This window comes from Hippopotamus amphibius, chromosome 17 (assembly GCF_030028045.1).
Source record: "Hippopotamus amphibius kiboko isolate mHipAmp2 chromosome 17, mHipAmp2.hap2, whole genome shotgun sequence".
In the NCBI taxonomy this organism is placed as follows: domain Eukaryota; kingdom Metazoa; phylum Chordata; class Mammalia; order Artiodactyla; family Hippopotamidae; genus Hippopotamus; species Hippopotamus amphibius.
Genome location: NC_080202.1, coordinates 4,587,396 through 4,605,108, shown reverse-complemented (window position 1 = coordinate 4,605,108; position 17,713 = coordinate 4,587,396). Strand labels below are relative to the sequence as shown.

Here is a 17,713-nt window from a genome sequence, read left to right as displayed (position 1 = left end):
CACTGATGTTTTTGTTAAAATTCTCTTCTGACTCCGCTTTTATTTCTGCTTCATCGGTTGCCGCTGTTCTAAACATCCACCGTGGTCCTCCTCCCTCCCCTTTCTGAGTGACCCTAAATGGGTCATTTCCCCTTACATCTTCATGCTTTTGTATTTTCCTACCAGGATCTCCTACACTGGGGCAGCCCAGCACAAGGAAAGCTTGTGGGCTGAAGGTGAGCGAGGTGGCCGTCTGGTTCCCCTGTGTGTGGGCACAGAGAGGCCCAAGCTGGGCTCCCCAGATTTTTAGACCCAGAGAACTTTAGCTCCAGGAAAACCAAGGCAAGGTGGGTTCTGTAAGACGGAACCTGCTGGGACCTGGGGCAGGTGGGGTAGCATTTCTTTTTTATTCCTTCTTAGAACGTCCATGTCTCTACTTACATGATCCATCTGTCCTTGCATGCTGTCTACTTTTTCCATTAAAGCCCTTAGCATATTAATCGTATTTTAAAAAATTCCCAGCCCGACAACGCCAACCTTCTTGGCACATCTGACTCTGGTTCTGATGCTTGTTTAGTTTCTTCAAACTGTGTTTTTGCCTTTTAGTGTGCCTTGCAGTTTTTATCGTAAGGTGGACGCAATGTACTGGGTAAAGCAGGCCTTCAGTGATGCAGTGGTCAGGTGTGGGGCCAGGGGAAGCATTCTGTAGCCCTGCAGTTAGGTGTCAGTCTTCCGGGTGAGCCTGTGGCCCTGGACTGTGGATTTCAGTGCATCTCTGTTGTCATTGTCTTTTGTTCTGTTCTGTTTCCAGCTTCTCAGTTTTTGGTGGGACAGGATGGCTAGAGGATGCTGGAGTTGATTAAGTCCCTTTCCCACTGTGAGGAAGGCTTGAGTCTGCTAGAAGCAAGTATTTCACTTCCCCCAGATTAGTAAGGCTCTGATACGACCCCAGCAGGTTAGGCTCAGATAAACTGATTTCTCCTGGGAGTACCCTGGAGGTCCGGTGGTTAGGACTCAGCACTTTCGCTGCCATGGCTCCAGGTTCGATCCCTGGTCGAGGAACTAAGATCCCACAAGCTGTGCGGCAAGGCCAAAAAAAAAAAAGAGAAGTATTTCTCCTAAGGGTAGGTCTTGTTAAGAGTAGAATGCTCTAGTGCATTTCAGAATGGTACCTTTCCTCTTCCCCTTGGCAAAAGCCGGAGAGGATTTTTCTCTGACGTTCACTGTGAGAACTTGGTAGAACTCTGGAGGTAAAACTCAGCAAAAGTGTGCCCCCCCCCCCCCGCCCCAGGGAATGGGTGCCCGTGGAGTTTGTCATTCTCAGACTTGTCCACACTGAGCCTCCTGCAGTTTGTCGATTACAGTTCAGGTTTTCTGAAACTACAGAGGTTTCTGCTTCTGGATTTCACATTTCTCCAGTATGTGGTGATTCTCGTGTTGATCTGTGTGTCTTTCTGGTTTGGGGGCAGTGGTTTGCCCTGTGCCCTCACTTCTCTGATGGATCTAAAAAGAGTTGTTGATTTTTTTTAGTTTTTTTTCAGCTTTTTACATTTGTTAGGACTGAGCTCCTACATGCCAAATAGGAAACCAGAAGTCACCAATAAAGTCAAGGTTTCACTTTTTACCAAGAAAAAGGACTGAAGAGGACAGTATTTATAAATATCTTGGGAATTTTTTTTTAACAACAAATATCTAAAAGCCTACCATAACATTATGTAACCTAGGATAATTATAAAATATTACTAAGGAAATCAAAGAAGACTTTATAAAATTGAGAGGTGAGATGAGAAGAGTTAATACTATAAAAATTTGAATCTCCCAAAATTATTTTGATTACAACTATAGTATTTTGATTGTGATGAATTGCAATAAATGTTTCAAAAGGTGGTAAAAGGTTTCTAAAGTTATTGTGGGAGAATTATTGGAGCTTTGAGTTATTATCTCCTAACGTGTTACAGAATTACATAGTTAAAATTTAGATACTTTTTCAAAAATGAACACATCAGTGGGGGAAAAAAAGGGGGGGGGGGGGACCTCCCAGCCAGAAGAAAATCCCAAATCCAGGTATGTGAGAAGTTTCACCTGTGACATTTCTAATCTCTAGGGACAATCTATTCATGAATAATTCTCAGGCCTTTGGTTAGTTCTATGGAAAAAGAAATCTGTATCTGATACAAGCACCAAAATAAATTCCAGATTTATTAAAGATGTAAATGTCATATTCTCTACTGAGCATCTATATGGATATTTATATATTGTTGAGAAGCACCAAGCAGATTACCAAAGAAGGAAATTGTAAAGAGAAAAATTTCATGCGTACTACTCTTTGCAGAAGCCCTAAAAAAATGCAGAACCCCCCCAAAAAAGTTAGTTTCAAACAGGAAATTGGGGAAGATAAAAATATTAGTAGTATGTTATAAAACTGATGGTCTCATCAATCTGAAAACCTCTTAGCAATCTTACAAATAAGAAACAGATGACTCTCATAGGAAAATAGTTACTCAAGGTCACCAGGAATTGACCATGGGTGGCACAAATAGGTAATAAAGGGTAGAAGAACGTTAAGCTCTTGATGAAAAAGTACAAATTAAAAACACGTTATTTAAATTTCCTCCATAAATTTGATTGTGATTAAACGGAATTAAATGGGTATTACAGAAAACAGACCAAACCCATGGATTACTCCTCGTGGTATAAATGGTGATCTTTCTGATGGTTCTTCAGCAGTATGATGCACAAGCTCTGATGTCCCGACTCAGTTATCTTCCTGATATTTTTACAGGTAACTCTAAGGATAAAGTATACAATCGGGATTAATTTTAACTGCAGAATTTATCCGAAGAAATAATGAAGAGATGGGTTGGAAAACTGTATAAACAGATGCTTTTTCAAGTGTTGTCATAATAGTGATAAATTAGAAAACACAGTATCCAACAACAGAAACAGAGTCCATGGGACACTAAATGTCATGTGACCAATAGGAAGCATGTTTCTCTGGGGGGCGGGGCGGGGGGTGGGTGAGCTGCAAAGCCCTCTGATCCCATTTCTTGTAAACCAGGCAATCACACAGAACATACGACCGACTGAAACAGACACACAGTGAGCAGAGGCCAGCATTTATAGCAGTTATCTGCCTGTAGTGGGATGACAGGTGAATTCGTTTTTTTTTTTACTTTGTATCTCTCTGAGTATGGGTGTGTTGCAAAATCAGAAAAGAAACATAAAATTCTGGTGATTATTGATGAAAGGTTTTTCCCCCTCTTCATAAAGAAAATTCACTAATGATTTATATTAAGTTTATTTAGATATTTTTATTGATAATATTTATGAAAATAATATTAATAATAAATTATAAATAATTTAGATGTATTTTATTAATTTTTGTTGCAGCATAATTGCTTTACCATGTTGTGTTAGTTTCTGCTGCACAGCAAAGTGGATCAGTTATACGTATACATACATCCCCTCTTTTTGAGGTCTCCTTCCCATTTAGGTCACCACAGAGCACTGAGTAGAGTTGGTGTAGAGTTTCCACTTTTATTTCTCACTTGTGTAGCTTACTTGGAGTCTATATTGTTAACTTCATAAGACGGTAACGTGATTGTACCTTTAGAAGATCCTTCCGTGTTCCTGAGGGCGCACACCCTCAGCCTGACTTTCCCAAGACCACCTGCTGAGTCGTTGACGGTGACGTGATATGGCACTTAGTCCCTTCTGAGGCTCCCTTCCTTTCCCATCTGCCGAGCCGTTTTTCTCACTCCACCCTTTGTTCTTCCCTGACTTGAACTATCTCCCTTGCGCCTGTCAGGCTGGTGATGGATGTTTCCAGACCAAGGCTGCTGTGAGGATGGCAGACGAGGTTGAGTTCTGACAAAACCACTTTCTCTTGCACCTTTGACAGATGGGGCAGCCTTACAAAGGCGTTCGTGGTAGGGAGGCTCTGGTGGAAGGAGGCTGAGGTGGGTGATCCTAGAGCCCCTTTTATTCTTTGGGAAAGTTCCCTTGAACTCTTAGTCGCTACACACCTGAAATCGGGATCTTGGTTCTGTTGTTTTGTATACAAGAACGCTCTCAGGATGTTTGCCTGTCAGGGGTACCGGAAAGGGAAACAGAGTACTCCTCCCATCCCTGCGCTCACTGAGAACAGCTTAATTGGCCTCTGGAGGGGCTGCTGAGGTTACTGGAGTCAGTGCAGAGTGCTCTTCCTGAATCATGTAGCTGCCTGCTTTAATTCCTTCCGCGTCTGTCTGGGTCAGCTTTCTTGTGCTGTTTGTTTTTTTTTCCTTTTTATTAATATATGTTGACATACAACATCATGTTCGTTTCAGGTGTGCTGCATGATGACTTGACATTTGCATACTTTATCAGGTGATCACCACGCGAAGTCTAGTAACCATCTGTCCCCATAAAAAGTTATTACAATATTATTGACCATCTGTGTATTACATCCCGTGGCTTATTTATTATGTAACTAGAGGTTTGTACTTCTTAATCCCCCTCATCTGTTTCACCCATCCACTTCCTTTCTGGCAACTATTGTTTGTTCTCTGTATCTATACGTCTGTTTTTGTTTGGTTTTATTTTTTAGATTCCATGTATGAGATCATGCTGTATTTGTCTTTGTCTGACTTATTTCACTTGGCATAATACTCTCTAGGTCTAACCATTGTTACGAATGGCAAGATTTCATTCTTTCCTACGGCTGAGCAGTGTTCTGTTGCATATACACCACATCTCCTTTGTCTATTGATCTATCAGTGGACACTCAGGTTGCTTCCGTGTCTTGACAGAAATAATGACGCAGTGGGCATCAGGGTGCTGTTTTCATGTTTCCCTCCACCCGAACATTATAGTCTCTTTTCTCCTTAACTAACCATCTCTTCTGAAGGTCTCCCTCAAGGCTACTGAACAGGGAGGGATAACAGAGATCACATGGCTTGCACAAACACGTTTAGAGATGTGACGTGCTCAAAGATACGGTTATTGACAGAGTCTACATCTGCTCGAAATGCACTCCTGTTGTACTGTGCTAGGGGTGTTTCTGTGAAACTGACAGCTGTCCCCCTTGGAAGGAGTACTTTCCAGATCCAGACGCAACATTCAGCCGTTGTTCTCCGGCCCCGGGGAGCTGAATGGTGGAGGACTGTTCACATTATGAGATTCGTGGGTGATGTTGGAGGAGTCCAGGTTTTGCCAAGTTTGGAATCCGCGGTCCTTCCCCTGCCCACCTGTCTTATGCAGCTTCCCACTGCTTGGTGTGTTTCCATCTCTTTTCCTATGTGCTGGTGGTCAACCAATCAGAATCGAGAAAGAAGGAGCGCAAAGCGATAGCATCATCCAAGGGAAGAAATGGCAAGGCGAGGAGAGTGAAAGCACAGTTTGTACCTGGCGGGGCTGCCTCAGACGGTGGCGCCCGCTGCAGAGACGTAGGGAAGTGACTTCTTCATTGCTCCCCCACACCAGCTTTCCTGAGTCTCAGCGTGGCCCACGTGTTAAAAGCCCTTGGAAAACACTGGCATAGATGTTCTTTTCCTGCTTATTCATCCTCTAGAGCCGTGGTTGGGAAACGTGGGCATGTCCACGGACAAAGTTTGTAATCTGCCGTGTATTATGAAAAATGAGATCAAACCATGGTTAAGGCTCTTTCTTCTGTGATGTATAGACTCCTACCTGAGCCCCTCTCTACCCTGTGTTTTACCCCCCACAGGACCAGCTGTCGGCTGACATGTACAGTTTTGTGGCCAAAGAAATTGACTATGCAAACTACTTTCAGACGGTAAGGGTCCAGAAAGGTGAGGCTGCTTGAAGTCTGTCTGCAGGTGTCACGATCACGGACAGGAAGGAGCGTGGGCCTCGAACTGAGGACCCACAGGCTGAGCACATCCTGAGAACAGGTGGGGCTTTGACTGTTCTCCCTGTGAGTGAATCCTGCCTTCTGGTTCTCCGTGTATGGATTTCTCCAAAAACCCAAGAATAAAATTCAACCTCGTCCATGAAAATGATTGCAACTCCGTGATCTGTGGCAGTGGTTCTCACCCAGGGATGATTCTGTCCCTTCTTCCAGCAGACGTTTGGCCATGTCTGGAGACGTTTTTGGCTGCCACCATTGGGGGGAGGTGCCACAGGCATCCAGGGGGTGGAGGTCAAGTGTGTTGGTAGATGTCCTACAGGGCGCAGGACGGCTCTCACAACAGGGGCTAATGCAGCCCCCCGCCCCCGTGTCAGCAGGGCCGAGGTTGAGAAACCTGAATCTGTCATCCGTAGGGAACGTGGGAAGAAGAAGAGGGTAGCTCCACCCTGGCTCGTATGTGTTTTTTTCATCAAGATTTTTGCCCAAGACCGCGGCTAGTAGGTGAACGAGGATTGATGTGGCCTGTGTCCCTGTCCTTCATCTACGGGAGCAGGTTTACAGAGTAGAGGAACAGGATCTGAGTCATCTCTACTTGAATAATCTGGTCCAAATAATTAGGGCCCTGGCTGTTTACTGGGGAAAATACAAAGTAAGGGGCGGTGGAGGGCTGAGGGCGTGGGGGGCGGCGGGGGAGACTCGAAAATAAAAAATACAAATGAAAAATCCAGTTAAGCTCACCCGCTTTTAAAGTCGGGACTGAAACTCAAATCTCAGAGCATCTCTTTATGGTCAAGGAAGTGACAGGAAAGGAAGGCAGGTAAAGGGAGGAAAGAGGAGGAGGAATTCCGAGAAGTTTACATGTGTGGATAGCGTGCGGGGCAGAGCCGCGGGCGTCAGTGGCCGAGAAGCCCAGAGTTTCTTCCACCCTGAGAGAGAGCTGATAGACGTTCCTTCCAACTCGGAAAGTTCATTTTGAAAAAGTGGGATTTTTTTTTCGAGTATATTCCATTGGTTTTATTTGTGAAGATAATATTTCATCTTAGAGGTTCTAAAACGAATGATGATGTTGACATTTCAAGTGTGATTAGACTACTTAATTGCCATTTGGGTACCATTTATTTCAACATTCTGATTTTTTTTTTAAGCTTCCCTTTCAATTTTCCTTGGGGATAATAGCAGTTACTCTTCACACCAGACTTTTAGGCAGTGACTCTCTTCCTTTTCCGTCAAGCATGCAGAATTTTTTTTTGGAGGAGGACGTAGAGATTCAGAAAATAAATGAAGTGACTTGTTCACTGGTTTTCCTCTCCTCTTATCACCGTTTCAGCAGCTTTTTCGGTAGTGGGATGGGCGGAGTCGAACATCGTGAAGGACTGTGTTCTTTGGACTGCATTCTTTGGACTGCATCACAACAACCATAGCAATTTTGCCTCCCCAGGTGTTTGAAGAGGATTGTGGGTCAAGTGTGTGTTTCCTGACCAATTATATCTTGAACCCCTTTTGCAGGAATCAAGATATTAAGTTGGCCAAAACGTTCATTCGGGTTCTTGGTTAGATGTTGTAGGAAAACCCCAAGGAACGTTTTGGCCAACCCAATATATAGAGGCTCACGGCACTTCGCTACCTCTCATGGGCATGTGGGTTTCTGAATGTCCACATGTGGTCACTCCTGGGCTACAGAGGTTAAGGGGACACGTGCCCGTCGTTGCGGGTGGATGGAGGAGGGAGCGGGGGCCCCGCCTCCACGCAGGGCACCCCCACGGCGAGGAAGCCGGTGCTCCCCACCCTCCGGCAAAGGGTAATGCTCGCTCCTGTGTTTCCTCAGCTCATAGAAGTGCAGGCCGAGTACCACAGGAAGTCACTGACGCTCCTGCAGGCTGTGTTGCCCCAGATAAAAGCACAACAGGGTGAGTGTCAAGCTTATCTGGGCCGGGGCGGGCGGGGAGCCTGCCTCCCAGAGGGGTCCGGGGCCTGTGCTTGGTTCAGCTGCTGCTCTGCCGGCAGGGCCACGGGCAGATGAGCCCCTGGACCTTCCCCAGCGGGTGCCGTGAAGCAAAGCGCACGCGCACACACCGCCCCGCGGGGGTGAGTCGAGTGCGCGTGGGCATGCGTGGAGGTGCCTGGGTACCAAGCAGCCCAGCAGCTCTGCTCACACGGGCTGGCCGTCCACCCCGCCCCCTCCTCCCCATCATCCCCTCAAAACGCAGGAAGATACGCTCAGCTGGGCTCCGTGTCTCTGGTAGACTTCGGTGAATCCGTGTGACCAGAGCAAACGAAGGTTGATGCCCCCGTGGGTGACGTTCACGGACCCCTTTCTTCTTCCGCACCCCCCAGAGGCCTGGGTGGAGAAGCCTTCCTTCGGGAAGCCCCTGGAGGAGCACCTCCTGATCAGCGGCCGGGAGATCGCCTTCCCCATCGAGGCGTGTGTGACGATGCTGCTGGAGTGTGGGATGCAGGAGGAGGTGGGTCAGGGCGCAGCCGAGCTCCGCCTCAAGCGCGTCTCCTCGCCCTGCGATGGAGCCGCTGGGGGCTCCGTCTCTGTTACCATCCCCGCCTGGCCCCACAAACCCAAACGTCTGAAGACACGGTACAGGTCCCCTCTCCTCGAATGGGTCCTGCTTCCTCTCAGGAGCCTTCACTGTCTGGGACAGTGGAGGGTTGCGGGACGTGATAGTGCTGGCCCTGAGGACCTCACAGCCCCGCTCTGGCCCTCCTCTCTGCGCATTTAAGGTGATCGCAGCATTCTCCTCCCCCCTACCTTCGCTCCGCCCCCTCTTCTCCCTCCTCCTCCCCCTCCCGTCCCATCCCCTCTGATCCTCTACCTCCTCTTTCCCTAATTTAAAAAAATAAACTTTTTAACCTTTCTGATCATAACTTTTTAGTAGAGATCCTAAAAATGTGGTTGATACAGACATTAGAGAGCTCTTCTTGTGAGCCACGTGTGAAAAAGACTACGAGACATTGACCTGTTTTTATTGCTGTGCAGATCATTTCCTGCGAGATAGATCTCATCTTTGGTTTCTTATATGGGCAATTTAAAAATCCTTAGGCCCTCTTCCTTTGATCTGATCAGCCAATCAGTGTTTATTTAGGGCATGTATTCCTGAGCACAGTATGAAAGCGTGAGGTGGGGGCTTACAGACTTATGGGGCAGAGGAGTCTAGCATCCGTCAGATAAATCTCACTCATTCAGAACAGTCTGTAGGCACTGGGAGTGGCCCTAGGTCCAGGGGGGCAGAGAGGGAAGGGGGCAGGAGGGGAGGAAGCCGGTGAACCATGAGGCTGTGCGTTGGCTGCCCCGGTAAGTCAGGCCTGTTTTAGATTCGGCTGTTCGGAAGGGATGAGAATAAATGGTTTTCTGACCCCGTTTTAAGTACCGGGCATTTTCATGTATATTATCAATGAAAAGATGAGAAGGTCTTTTCAGTCTCTGAGGGATGGCTTCATGGGGCCTTTTCTTTCCCCATCATTTGTTTCTAATTATGGAAAAACCGAAAGACAGCAAGAGACGCCCGCCTGGCTTGCTGTCGGGGGTTGGGGGGGGTGGGGGGTGGGGGGGGTCCGTCTCTGCCTCCACCTCCCGCCCCAGCCCCTGCCTGGGATGTTTTGAAGCTGATCCCAGACATTCTGTCATTGCATCTGCAGGACTTCAGTGCATGTCTGTGAAAGAGAAGGAATGTTTCTAATGTAACTGCACAGTATTATCACATAAAAAAGTGGAAAGAATTTATTGCTGTCTTCACATCTACTCGCTGTGACCTGATCTTGGAGATCAGATCCGCCGACGTCTCCCGTCTTGTCGCCTGACTCTCCCACCTGCCCTTTCTGGACCTTTCCGCCTCTCACCAGACCTCGTGCTCACTTGCGTTGTCCCGCCCCCGCCCCACCGCTTTGCTAACAAGACGAAGGCACAGGTTGCTACCAGCCTAGAAAAATTTCTTGTCTCCACCCAACCGCAGCCTAATATTCCTTCCTTTGCTCTTTGGTTTTGTCTTCTGTGCTACCTGATTTCTTTTTCTTATGTTTTTATTTTATTTTTAAAATTTTTTACTGAAGTATGGTTGGTTTACAATGTCGTGTTACTTTCTGGTGTACAGCAAAGTGACTCCGTTGTACATATACATCTATTCTTTTTCTATTCTTTTCCATTATGATTTATTACAGGATATTGAATATAATTCCCTGTGCTACAGGGTCCTTGTGGTTTTCCTGTTTTATATATAGCGGTGTATATCTGCCAACCCCAAACTTCTAATTTATCCCTCCCCCCCCCCCCCCGTTCCCCTTTGGTAAGCATAAGTTTGTTTTCTAGGTCTGTGAGTCTGTTTCTGTTTTATAAGTAAGTTCATCTGTATTTTTTTTTTTTTAGATTCCACGTGTACATGACATCATCTGATGTTTGTCTTTCTCTGTCTGACTTCACTCAGTATGACCATCTCTAGGTCCATCCATCCATGTTGCTGCAAATGGCATTATTTCATTCTTTTTTTGTGACTGGATAATATTCTATTGTATATATAGACCACTTCTTTATCCATTCCTCTGTTGATGGACACTTAGGTTGCTTCCGTGTCTTGACTATTGTAAATAGTGCTGCTATGAACATAGGGGTGCGTGTATTTTTTCTAGTTAGCGTTTTCTTAGGATATACGCCCAGGAGTGGGGTTGCTGGATCATATGGGAACTCTATTTTGAGTTTTTTTAAGGAGCCTCCATCCTGTTCTCCACGGTGGCTTGTGCCACCCAGTTTTTAAAAGTAGCTCTCGTCATCCAGAGCTCCTGCATCCTCACCATCCCTCACTCCTTTTCTGGTCCCTTCTCCCCCCCACCACTGGGCCGAAGCTGCCCTCAGTGGTCCCCAGGGGCCCCTGCTGCCACCCCCATGACTTCGTACAGAGCCGCCTTGGCCGTTGACACCTGTGAAGTCGCTAATGTGGTCGTCCTTGAAACCAGCTCTTCCCTGGACTCCCGGGCCCCCCCGTCCCTGCGGCAGCATCGGGGCGGCACTGGGGGGATCTGTTCGACAGCACTGCCCGGCCCCCCACTCCACCCCCGCTCTGATCTTTGCTGCGGTTCCATCGCCTTCTCTGAGAGCTTCAGCAACCTCAGGGAGGACTGGGCTTCTCATCCTCCTCTGGGCTCCACTCCTGAGTTTGCTCAACATTTCCGCGCAGGGTTTCCTCTTATGCTCCGAAAACTGGACTCACAAGCTGTTTTCACAGTCCCCCTCCTCCTCTGGGTGTTTGTACGTCACTGGGTGGAGCAGCCTTCTTGGTGACATGGTCAGAAACCTAAAAGCTTATCTGCCCTCTTCTCTTTGACTCTGTCCATCCCTGGGTGCTGTTACTGTCCACCCACACACCCCAGGGCCGTGGTGGGCTTGACGGGGGTCTCGCCCGCTCCTTCAGCGCGTGTGCAGCCTGCTGTCTGGGCCGTAGCAGCCTTACTGATGCACTGGTCCCAACGTGCCCATGAGGCTTCCTCACAGGGGTGCCGTGGAGCCTTGGACGTCGATTTATCGGACGTCCCCTATCCTGAGGAGGGGGTTAGCGGTCTTAGCAGGCAGACAACTCAGTGTTCCGGATAAGGAGAGTGTTCTCCTGAAGGAGCTTGGAAATCTGAGTGGCCATAAACAATTACAGAAGCAGGGGGATCCTGCCGGCATCTCAGGGTCTGGGTTGCATCTCAGAATTCAAGGAGCTGAGCAGGGAAAACAGACCAGCGGGCCCTTAGCCCACGTCTACCTTCCCTGTGCCCTGGGGGCTCCCCTCCAGCTCTGACCTGGGCTTCTCGCCTCTTGCACACACCCCTGGCTTCCTCCCCCTTTCTCGTCGAAGCTCACTTTTGCAGTGGTTCACATGGAAGAGGTGACAGTGACTCGGAAGTAACTTTAAGAATGAAACACAAAGGGGCTGCGGGAGGCATCGCTCCCTCACACACCACCCCAATCTGTGCATCCCCTAAGGGCTTGGACTTGACGTGTCCTTCAAAGTGTAGCCCTGTGCCTCCTGACACACGCAGACACAAAGACACAGACGCACACACACACTGTACACTTTTTTGCATGCAGCTACCTCCTAGATCTCTAACTCTGACCAGGTCTCAGTCAAAGTCTTCTCCAAAATATATCTTTGTTTTTAATTGAAGTATAGCTGCTGTACGATATTATGTAAGTTACAGGTGTACCATATAGTGATTCACAATTTTTAAAGGTTATACTCTATCTGTAGTGGCTACAAAATATTGGTTATATGCCCCGTGTTGTACAGTATATCCTTGTAGCTTATTTTATGCCTAATAGTTTGTACCTCTCCATCCCCTCTCCCACTGCCTTCCCTCTCCCTACTGGTAACCAGTAGTTTGTCTTCTATATCTGTGAGTCCGCTTCTTTCTTGTTATCTTCACTAGTATGTTATATTTTTTAGATTCCACATATAAGTGATATCATACAGTATCTGTCTTTCTCTGTCTGACTTATTTCACTTAGCATAATACCCCCCAAGTCCATCCATGTTGCTGCAAATGACACAAGTTCGTTCCTTTTTATGGCTGAGCAGTATTCCATTGTATATACGCACGGCATCTTCTTTACCCATTTATCTGTTGATGGACACTCAGTTTGCTTCCATATCTTGGCAAGTGTAAATAATGCTGCTATGAACATGGGGGTGCATGTATCTTTTCAAATTAGTGTTTTTGTTTTTCCAACATATATCTTAAATACACAAGAACAGGGAGTCAAAGTGCCCAGGATTTATTTATCCAACAGATACGTACTGAACCAGAGCACTGGGTCACCCAGTAGTAGGCGCTGGGGACACAGCGGTGGGTGAGGCCTGGGTCCTGCTGCTCCAATATTGACAAATCGGTGATGGGAAGGCTGCACCTAGGAGATCATGGAGGAAAGGGGTGGGTGCGCTGTCTGCCTGTCGGTTTTGCTTTTGTGCCGTGGAGGTGCAGGCTGTCCTGTGACCCTCTGTCCTGTCGGCAGGGCCTCTTCCGAGTAGCCCCGTCCGCCTCCAAGCTGAAGAAGCTCAAGGCCGCCCTGGACTGCTGCGTGGTGGACGTGCAGGAGTGCTCCGCCGACCCCCACGCCATCGCAGGTGGGCCCCGCACCTGGAGGGGCTCGGGGAGGGGTGGGCGTGGCGGGTGTGCGGCCACGTGTCGGGGACCCTCGAGCCACGGGCTTCGCATTGTGCTCCGGGCGTGTCCGCTCAGGGCCCCGCTCGAGGCCTGGCCCCATCCCCCACCTGCCGGGGAAGGGGTGAGGGTGGGAAACACGAGGGGGGAGGCCCGTATGCTCATCAGCCCAGGGCCCCCAGCCGCGCCCGAGCCGCGGATCCCATCACGTGGCAGCCACCGTGTGACCTCGACATGTGGCTCAGGGAACCGTCCCCAGACGTGGCCCCCGTGGTGCCGCTGGCTGGTGGCACGTGTCTCTGCCGTGTCCCAGTGGCTCACAGACCATATGGTGTTCGTGTCCAGGAGCTCTGAAGTCTTACCTGCGGGAGCTGCCAGAACCTCTGATGACCTTTGAGCTCTATGACGCGTGGATTCAGGCTTCCAAGTGAGTACAGCTCGTTTCTGAGTGTCCTGTGGGTTGTGGTTTATTTGGAAGTCTCTATTGAGATGACGAAAGCGTGCTGCCTGGGGTCCACACGTCCCTTTCTCGGTACACGTCATGAGGAAAGGCTTGTACGTGTGCCCAGAGGGGCGTGTACCAGGGATATGGTCACTACAATGGCTGGTTCCTTCATCTCCAATATTTCGATGGCTGGTGAATGTGAATGCCGGTGGGACTTCATTGATTCAAGCTCAACCAGTGGCTTTTCCTGTTAACTTCCCAGCATCCAGGAGCAGGACAAGAGGCTGCAGGCCCTGTGGAATGCTTGTGAAAAACTGCCCAAGGCCAATTACAACAACATCCGGTGAGTGGACCCTGCAGACGCTGGGTCAGGGTTATTTAAGCCTCAGACACGTGTTTCAGGGCCAGAAGGCACGGCCACTGGCAGGGGTGGCATTATACGGTGTCCAGAGCGTGGTTAACACGCAAGGTCTCTTTTCAACCTCAAGCAGCCCTGGGAGGTTGTGAGTTACTGTTTTGCAGATGGGGAAACAGACTGAAAGGGGCTGTGAGACTTGGCAGGCTACCTGCCCTGCCCTTGGTAATGCAGTTACATTCTTTGATTTGCACGGAGCAAAGGTGAATGCAGGCTGTTTTCAGATACCCGGGGTTTATAGTAAAGATAGGTGCCTGTGGGCACCGGGGAGAAGCTGACCGGCCCCTGAAGTGGACTTGGCAGGTGTGTCCTGGAGCTAGGCTGCAGGAGGAAGAGGCCTGGAGAATATTCTGTGCTTTGCACCTTGCACCGGCAGTTTTCCATGTGCCTGTCTCTTACTTGTCTCGCCAGCACCAGGATTCCATGTCCCGCGGCTCTGCAGATCCCTTCCCTCCCGGGCTTCTGCTCCTTCCCACATTCTGCTTCCTCATCGCTTTGTGGCAGCATTGCCCTGGCCCTCCCCTCCTCCTCAGTGCTTACTCAGATGCAGATGTTCAGCTTCAGCTCCTGCTGCCATCTGCCTGATTAGTTCTGTTTCCCCGTTGAAAATCCCAGGAGTGACTTCTCGTGGTGGGTCCTCAAGTACGTCAGCGTAGAATTACTGTGTGACCCAGCAGTTCCACTTCCGGGTGTATCCCCAAAAGATTTGAAAGTAGGGACTTGAGTTTGTACACCTGTGTTCGTGGCGGCATTACTCACAATCGCCAGGAGGTGAAAACAGCCCGGGTGTCCAGGGAAGGAAAAGTGGGTAAACAAAATACACGTACAGTGCAATAATCAGCTTTCGAAAGGGAGGACGTTCTGATTCTTGCTACAGCATGGATGAACTTGAAGGCGTTATGCTAAGTGAAAGAAGCCAAACACAAAAGGACAAGGACTGACCAGCCGCACTCATAAGAGGTACATAGAGCCACCCGTTCATAGAGAGAGAAAGAATGGTGGTGGCCAGTGGCTGGGCGGGGGGAGTGGAGCAGCAGGTGGTCTGTCTTTCAGTGGGTGCAGAGTTTTAAATTGGGGTGAGGAAGAAATTCTAGAGATGGATAGTGGTGATGGTTGCATCACAGTGTTCAAGTATTTAATGCTGCTGAACCACACACTTAAAAATGCTGAAAATGGTCAATTTGTACAGACAAAATGGAAAAAAAAATCCCAAGAGAAAGAATCAGATGGGGGTGACTCTTCGGGCGTTGCTAGGCTGCTTGGCAGCCTGTGGGTTGACTGTGCTCAGCTCGGGTCCCACATTCTGGTCCAGGCGTGTGTGGCCTCTTGGAGGGTGTGACATGGCAGGTGAGGCTGTGGGGTGGAGGTGGCCCAGTGGCAGCTTAGGGCCTACGTGGTCTCTCTGCTCCGTGGGAAGAAGGTGAAGCAGCCGTTCCTGAAGGAGCCCCCTCACCGTGGTCCGGGCAGAGTGGGGCAGGACCCGCCGCCTGTGTAACCGAGAGCTCGGGAACAGACAGGCCCTGGGGTCCGGGGCCTCCGCGGAGCCTGGCAGGTTTTGGTGGGGTTTGCGAGAGCTCTTTTTGTGCTTCGTTTGTGTGTAGCTCACTCACTGATTTTTTTTAAAATAATAGCTTTATTGAAATACAATTCCTCTACCATTGTACCCTTTTAAAGTGTACAGTTGACTGGGTTTTTGTAAATGTATAGAGTAGAGCAGCTGTCACCACTGTCTAATTCTAGAACATTTTCATCACCCCAGAAAGAAACCCTGTTCCCATCAGCAATCACTCCCCATTTCTGCCCACACACTCATCTACATTCTGTCTCTGTCGGTTTGCCTGTGCTGGGCATTTCGTACAGATGGAATCATTCAACGTGGGGTCTCTGTGTCTGGCTTCTTTCACTTGGCATCGTGCTTCAGAGGTCCATCCGTGGGGTAGCATGTGTCAGCAGTTCATTCCTTTTTAGGGCTGAATAGTACTCCCTTGTCTGGATGGACCACTTTTTATTCATCTGTTCATCCCTTAGTGGACGATCAGGTGGTCTCCCCTTTCCGGCTGTGATGAAAATACTGCTGGGAACATTTGTGTCCACATTTGCGTGTTGACATATTTCTCCAGGGCTGGAATTGCTGGGTCATGTGCTAAGTCTAGGTTTAACCTTCTCTTCATTGGCTCTCAGAGCCCCACTGAGGTTAATGCCAGGGGATGCCACCCCTAGCATGTACATGTCCCCACCACTGACACCCACACACTGCCTCTCACCTCTGCACACACGGAAGATGGCAGGTGACAGAGGTTGGAGAAGATGGAGGGAATTTTGGTCATTATGTACTGAGTCAAAAGGAAAGATGGAGAATTTCTCTGGCCAGGGTTAATTGAAGCAAATGTTGACAACTAGCCACTTGAGAGCGGAGTCTGTTTTTGGAGCGTCCTTGTGTCCTGACATGTGACACGTCTTGATTATATTGTAGGATATGTGAGTCTTATTATCCATAAGAGAGGTTTCCAGCTGGTGCTGGGAGACCACGGCTGGTATTGACCGCTCGTTAAACCTGGCTCTTCTGCCTTCCTTTCAGGTACTTGATCAAGTTTTTATCCAAGCTCTCGGAATATCAAGATGTCAACAAGATGACTCCCGGTAACATGGCAATTGTGTTAGGACCCAACTTGCTGTGGCCACAAGCTGAAGGGTGAGTCTGGGGAGGAAAGGGCGTGTGGGTCACGGGTGGGGGGCTGTGGGGGGCTGTTGGGGCCTGGGCAGGATGGCCTGGGTCCCGGATAACCGCCAGCCTCGTGTGTGTATCAGGTCACGTGTCCGTCCTGGCCTGCTCCCTTTCTAGCCACAGGAGGCATTCTTCAGACCTTTCCCGTCGATAGTCTCAGAGGCAGGCCTGCAGCGAGGGTCTTCTCTGAGCTCAGCTGAGTCAGCACTGGGCACTGCCAGCTCTTCCAGGCCTCCCTGGCCCTCTGGGAACGGCACGCATCCCAGCATCTGGATGCAGAGAGACAGCAGGCTGTCAGGGAGGATGGAGCTGGGCAAAGGAAGAGTCTGCCAGTTCTGAGAGTCACACCTCACGCTGAAAGCGGCCTCAGACTTGGCGCTTTTGTGTGTGTGACTCACTTCCTCGTCTCCTATAGGGAGGGCTTCTGGGGTAGCTCCGTTCCGTAGAGAGGGAGAGAGCTTCAGAAAGGTGAGGTGTCCCTCCCAAGAGGACGAGTGCCCACAGACCCAGGCGTGCAGGCTTCTGGTCCCAGGCCCCTTCCCTGCCCCGGCCGCTCACCCCACCCTGCCTCTCCCCCGGCCCTGTGCTCGCAGGAACATCACGGAGATGATGACCACGGTCTCGCTGCAGATCGTCGGAATCATCGAGCCCATCATCCAGCACGCGGACTGGTTCTTCCCCGGGGGTACGTGGCGGCATGCGGGCGTGGGAACGGGTTTACGGGGAGAATGGGCGTGTCGCTGTGAGTCCTGACCCTTCGAAACCTTTGAGTATTGCTGGCCAGAGGTGTATGTGTGTTTGGTTTGTTTTTGTCATTTTCTTTCTTAAGATTTATTTTATTATTTATTTATCTATTTATTGGCTGCATTGGGTCTTCATTGCTGCACGTGGGCTTTCTCTGGTGGTGAGCTGGGGGGGCTACTCTTCGTTGCAGAGCATGGGCTCTAGACGCGCGGGCTTCAGTAGTTGTGGCACATGGGCTCAGTAGTTGCAGCACATGGGCTTAGTTCGATCCGTGGCATGTGGGATCTTCCTGGCCCCGGGATCGAACCCATGTCCCCTGCATTGGCAGGTGGATTCTTAACCACTGCACCACCAGGGAAGCCTTGTTTGGTTTGTTTTTAATCCTCCTACACACACACGCCACTCAGGAATGGG

General features: G+C 49.3%; 1 protein-coding gene across 2 annotated transcripts in view; it reads left to right on the top strand.

Annotated features, from left to right (window-relative positions):
- ARHGAP44 (Rho GTPase activating protein 44) overlaps positions 1-17,713 on the top strand; it is a 149,467-nt gene that overhangs the window by 112,763 nt on the left and 18,991 nt on the right. For both annotated transcript variants that reach the window (XM_057717208.1, XM_057717207.1), the window contains exons 8-15: positions 5,687-5,755; positions 7,656-7,737; positions 8,165-8,292; positions 12,822-12,933; positions 13,316-13,397; positions 13,678-13,758; positions 16,409-16,522; positions 17,149-17,240. In XM_057717208.1, the coding sequence (XP_057573191.1) occupies positions 5,687-5,755; positions 7,656-7,737; positions 8,165-8,292; positions 12,822-12,933; positions 13,316-13,397; positions 13,678-13,758; positions 16,409-16,522; positions 17,149-17,240 (760 nt within the window). The remainder of the gene's footprint in view (positions 1-5,686; positions 5,756-7,655; positions 7,738-8,164; positions 8,293-12,821; positions 12,934-13,315; positions 13,398-13,677; positions 13,759-16,408; positions 16,523-17,148; positions 17,241-17,713) is intronic.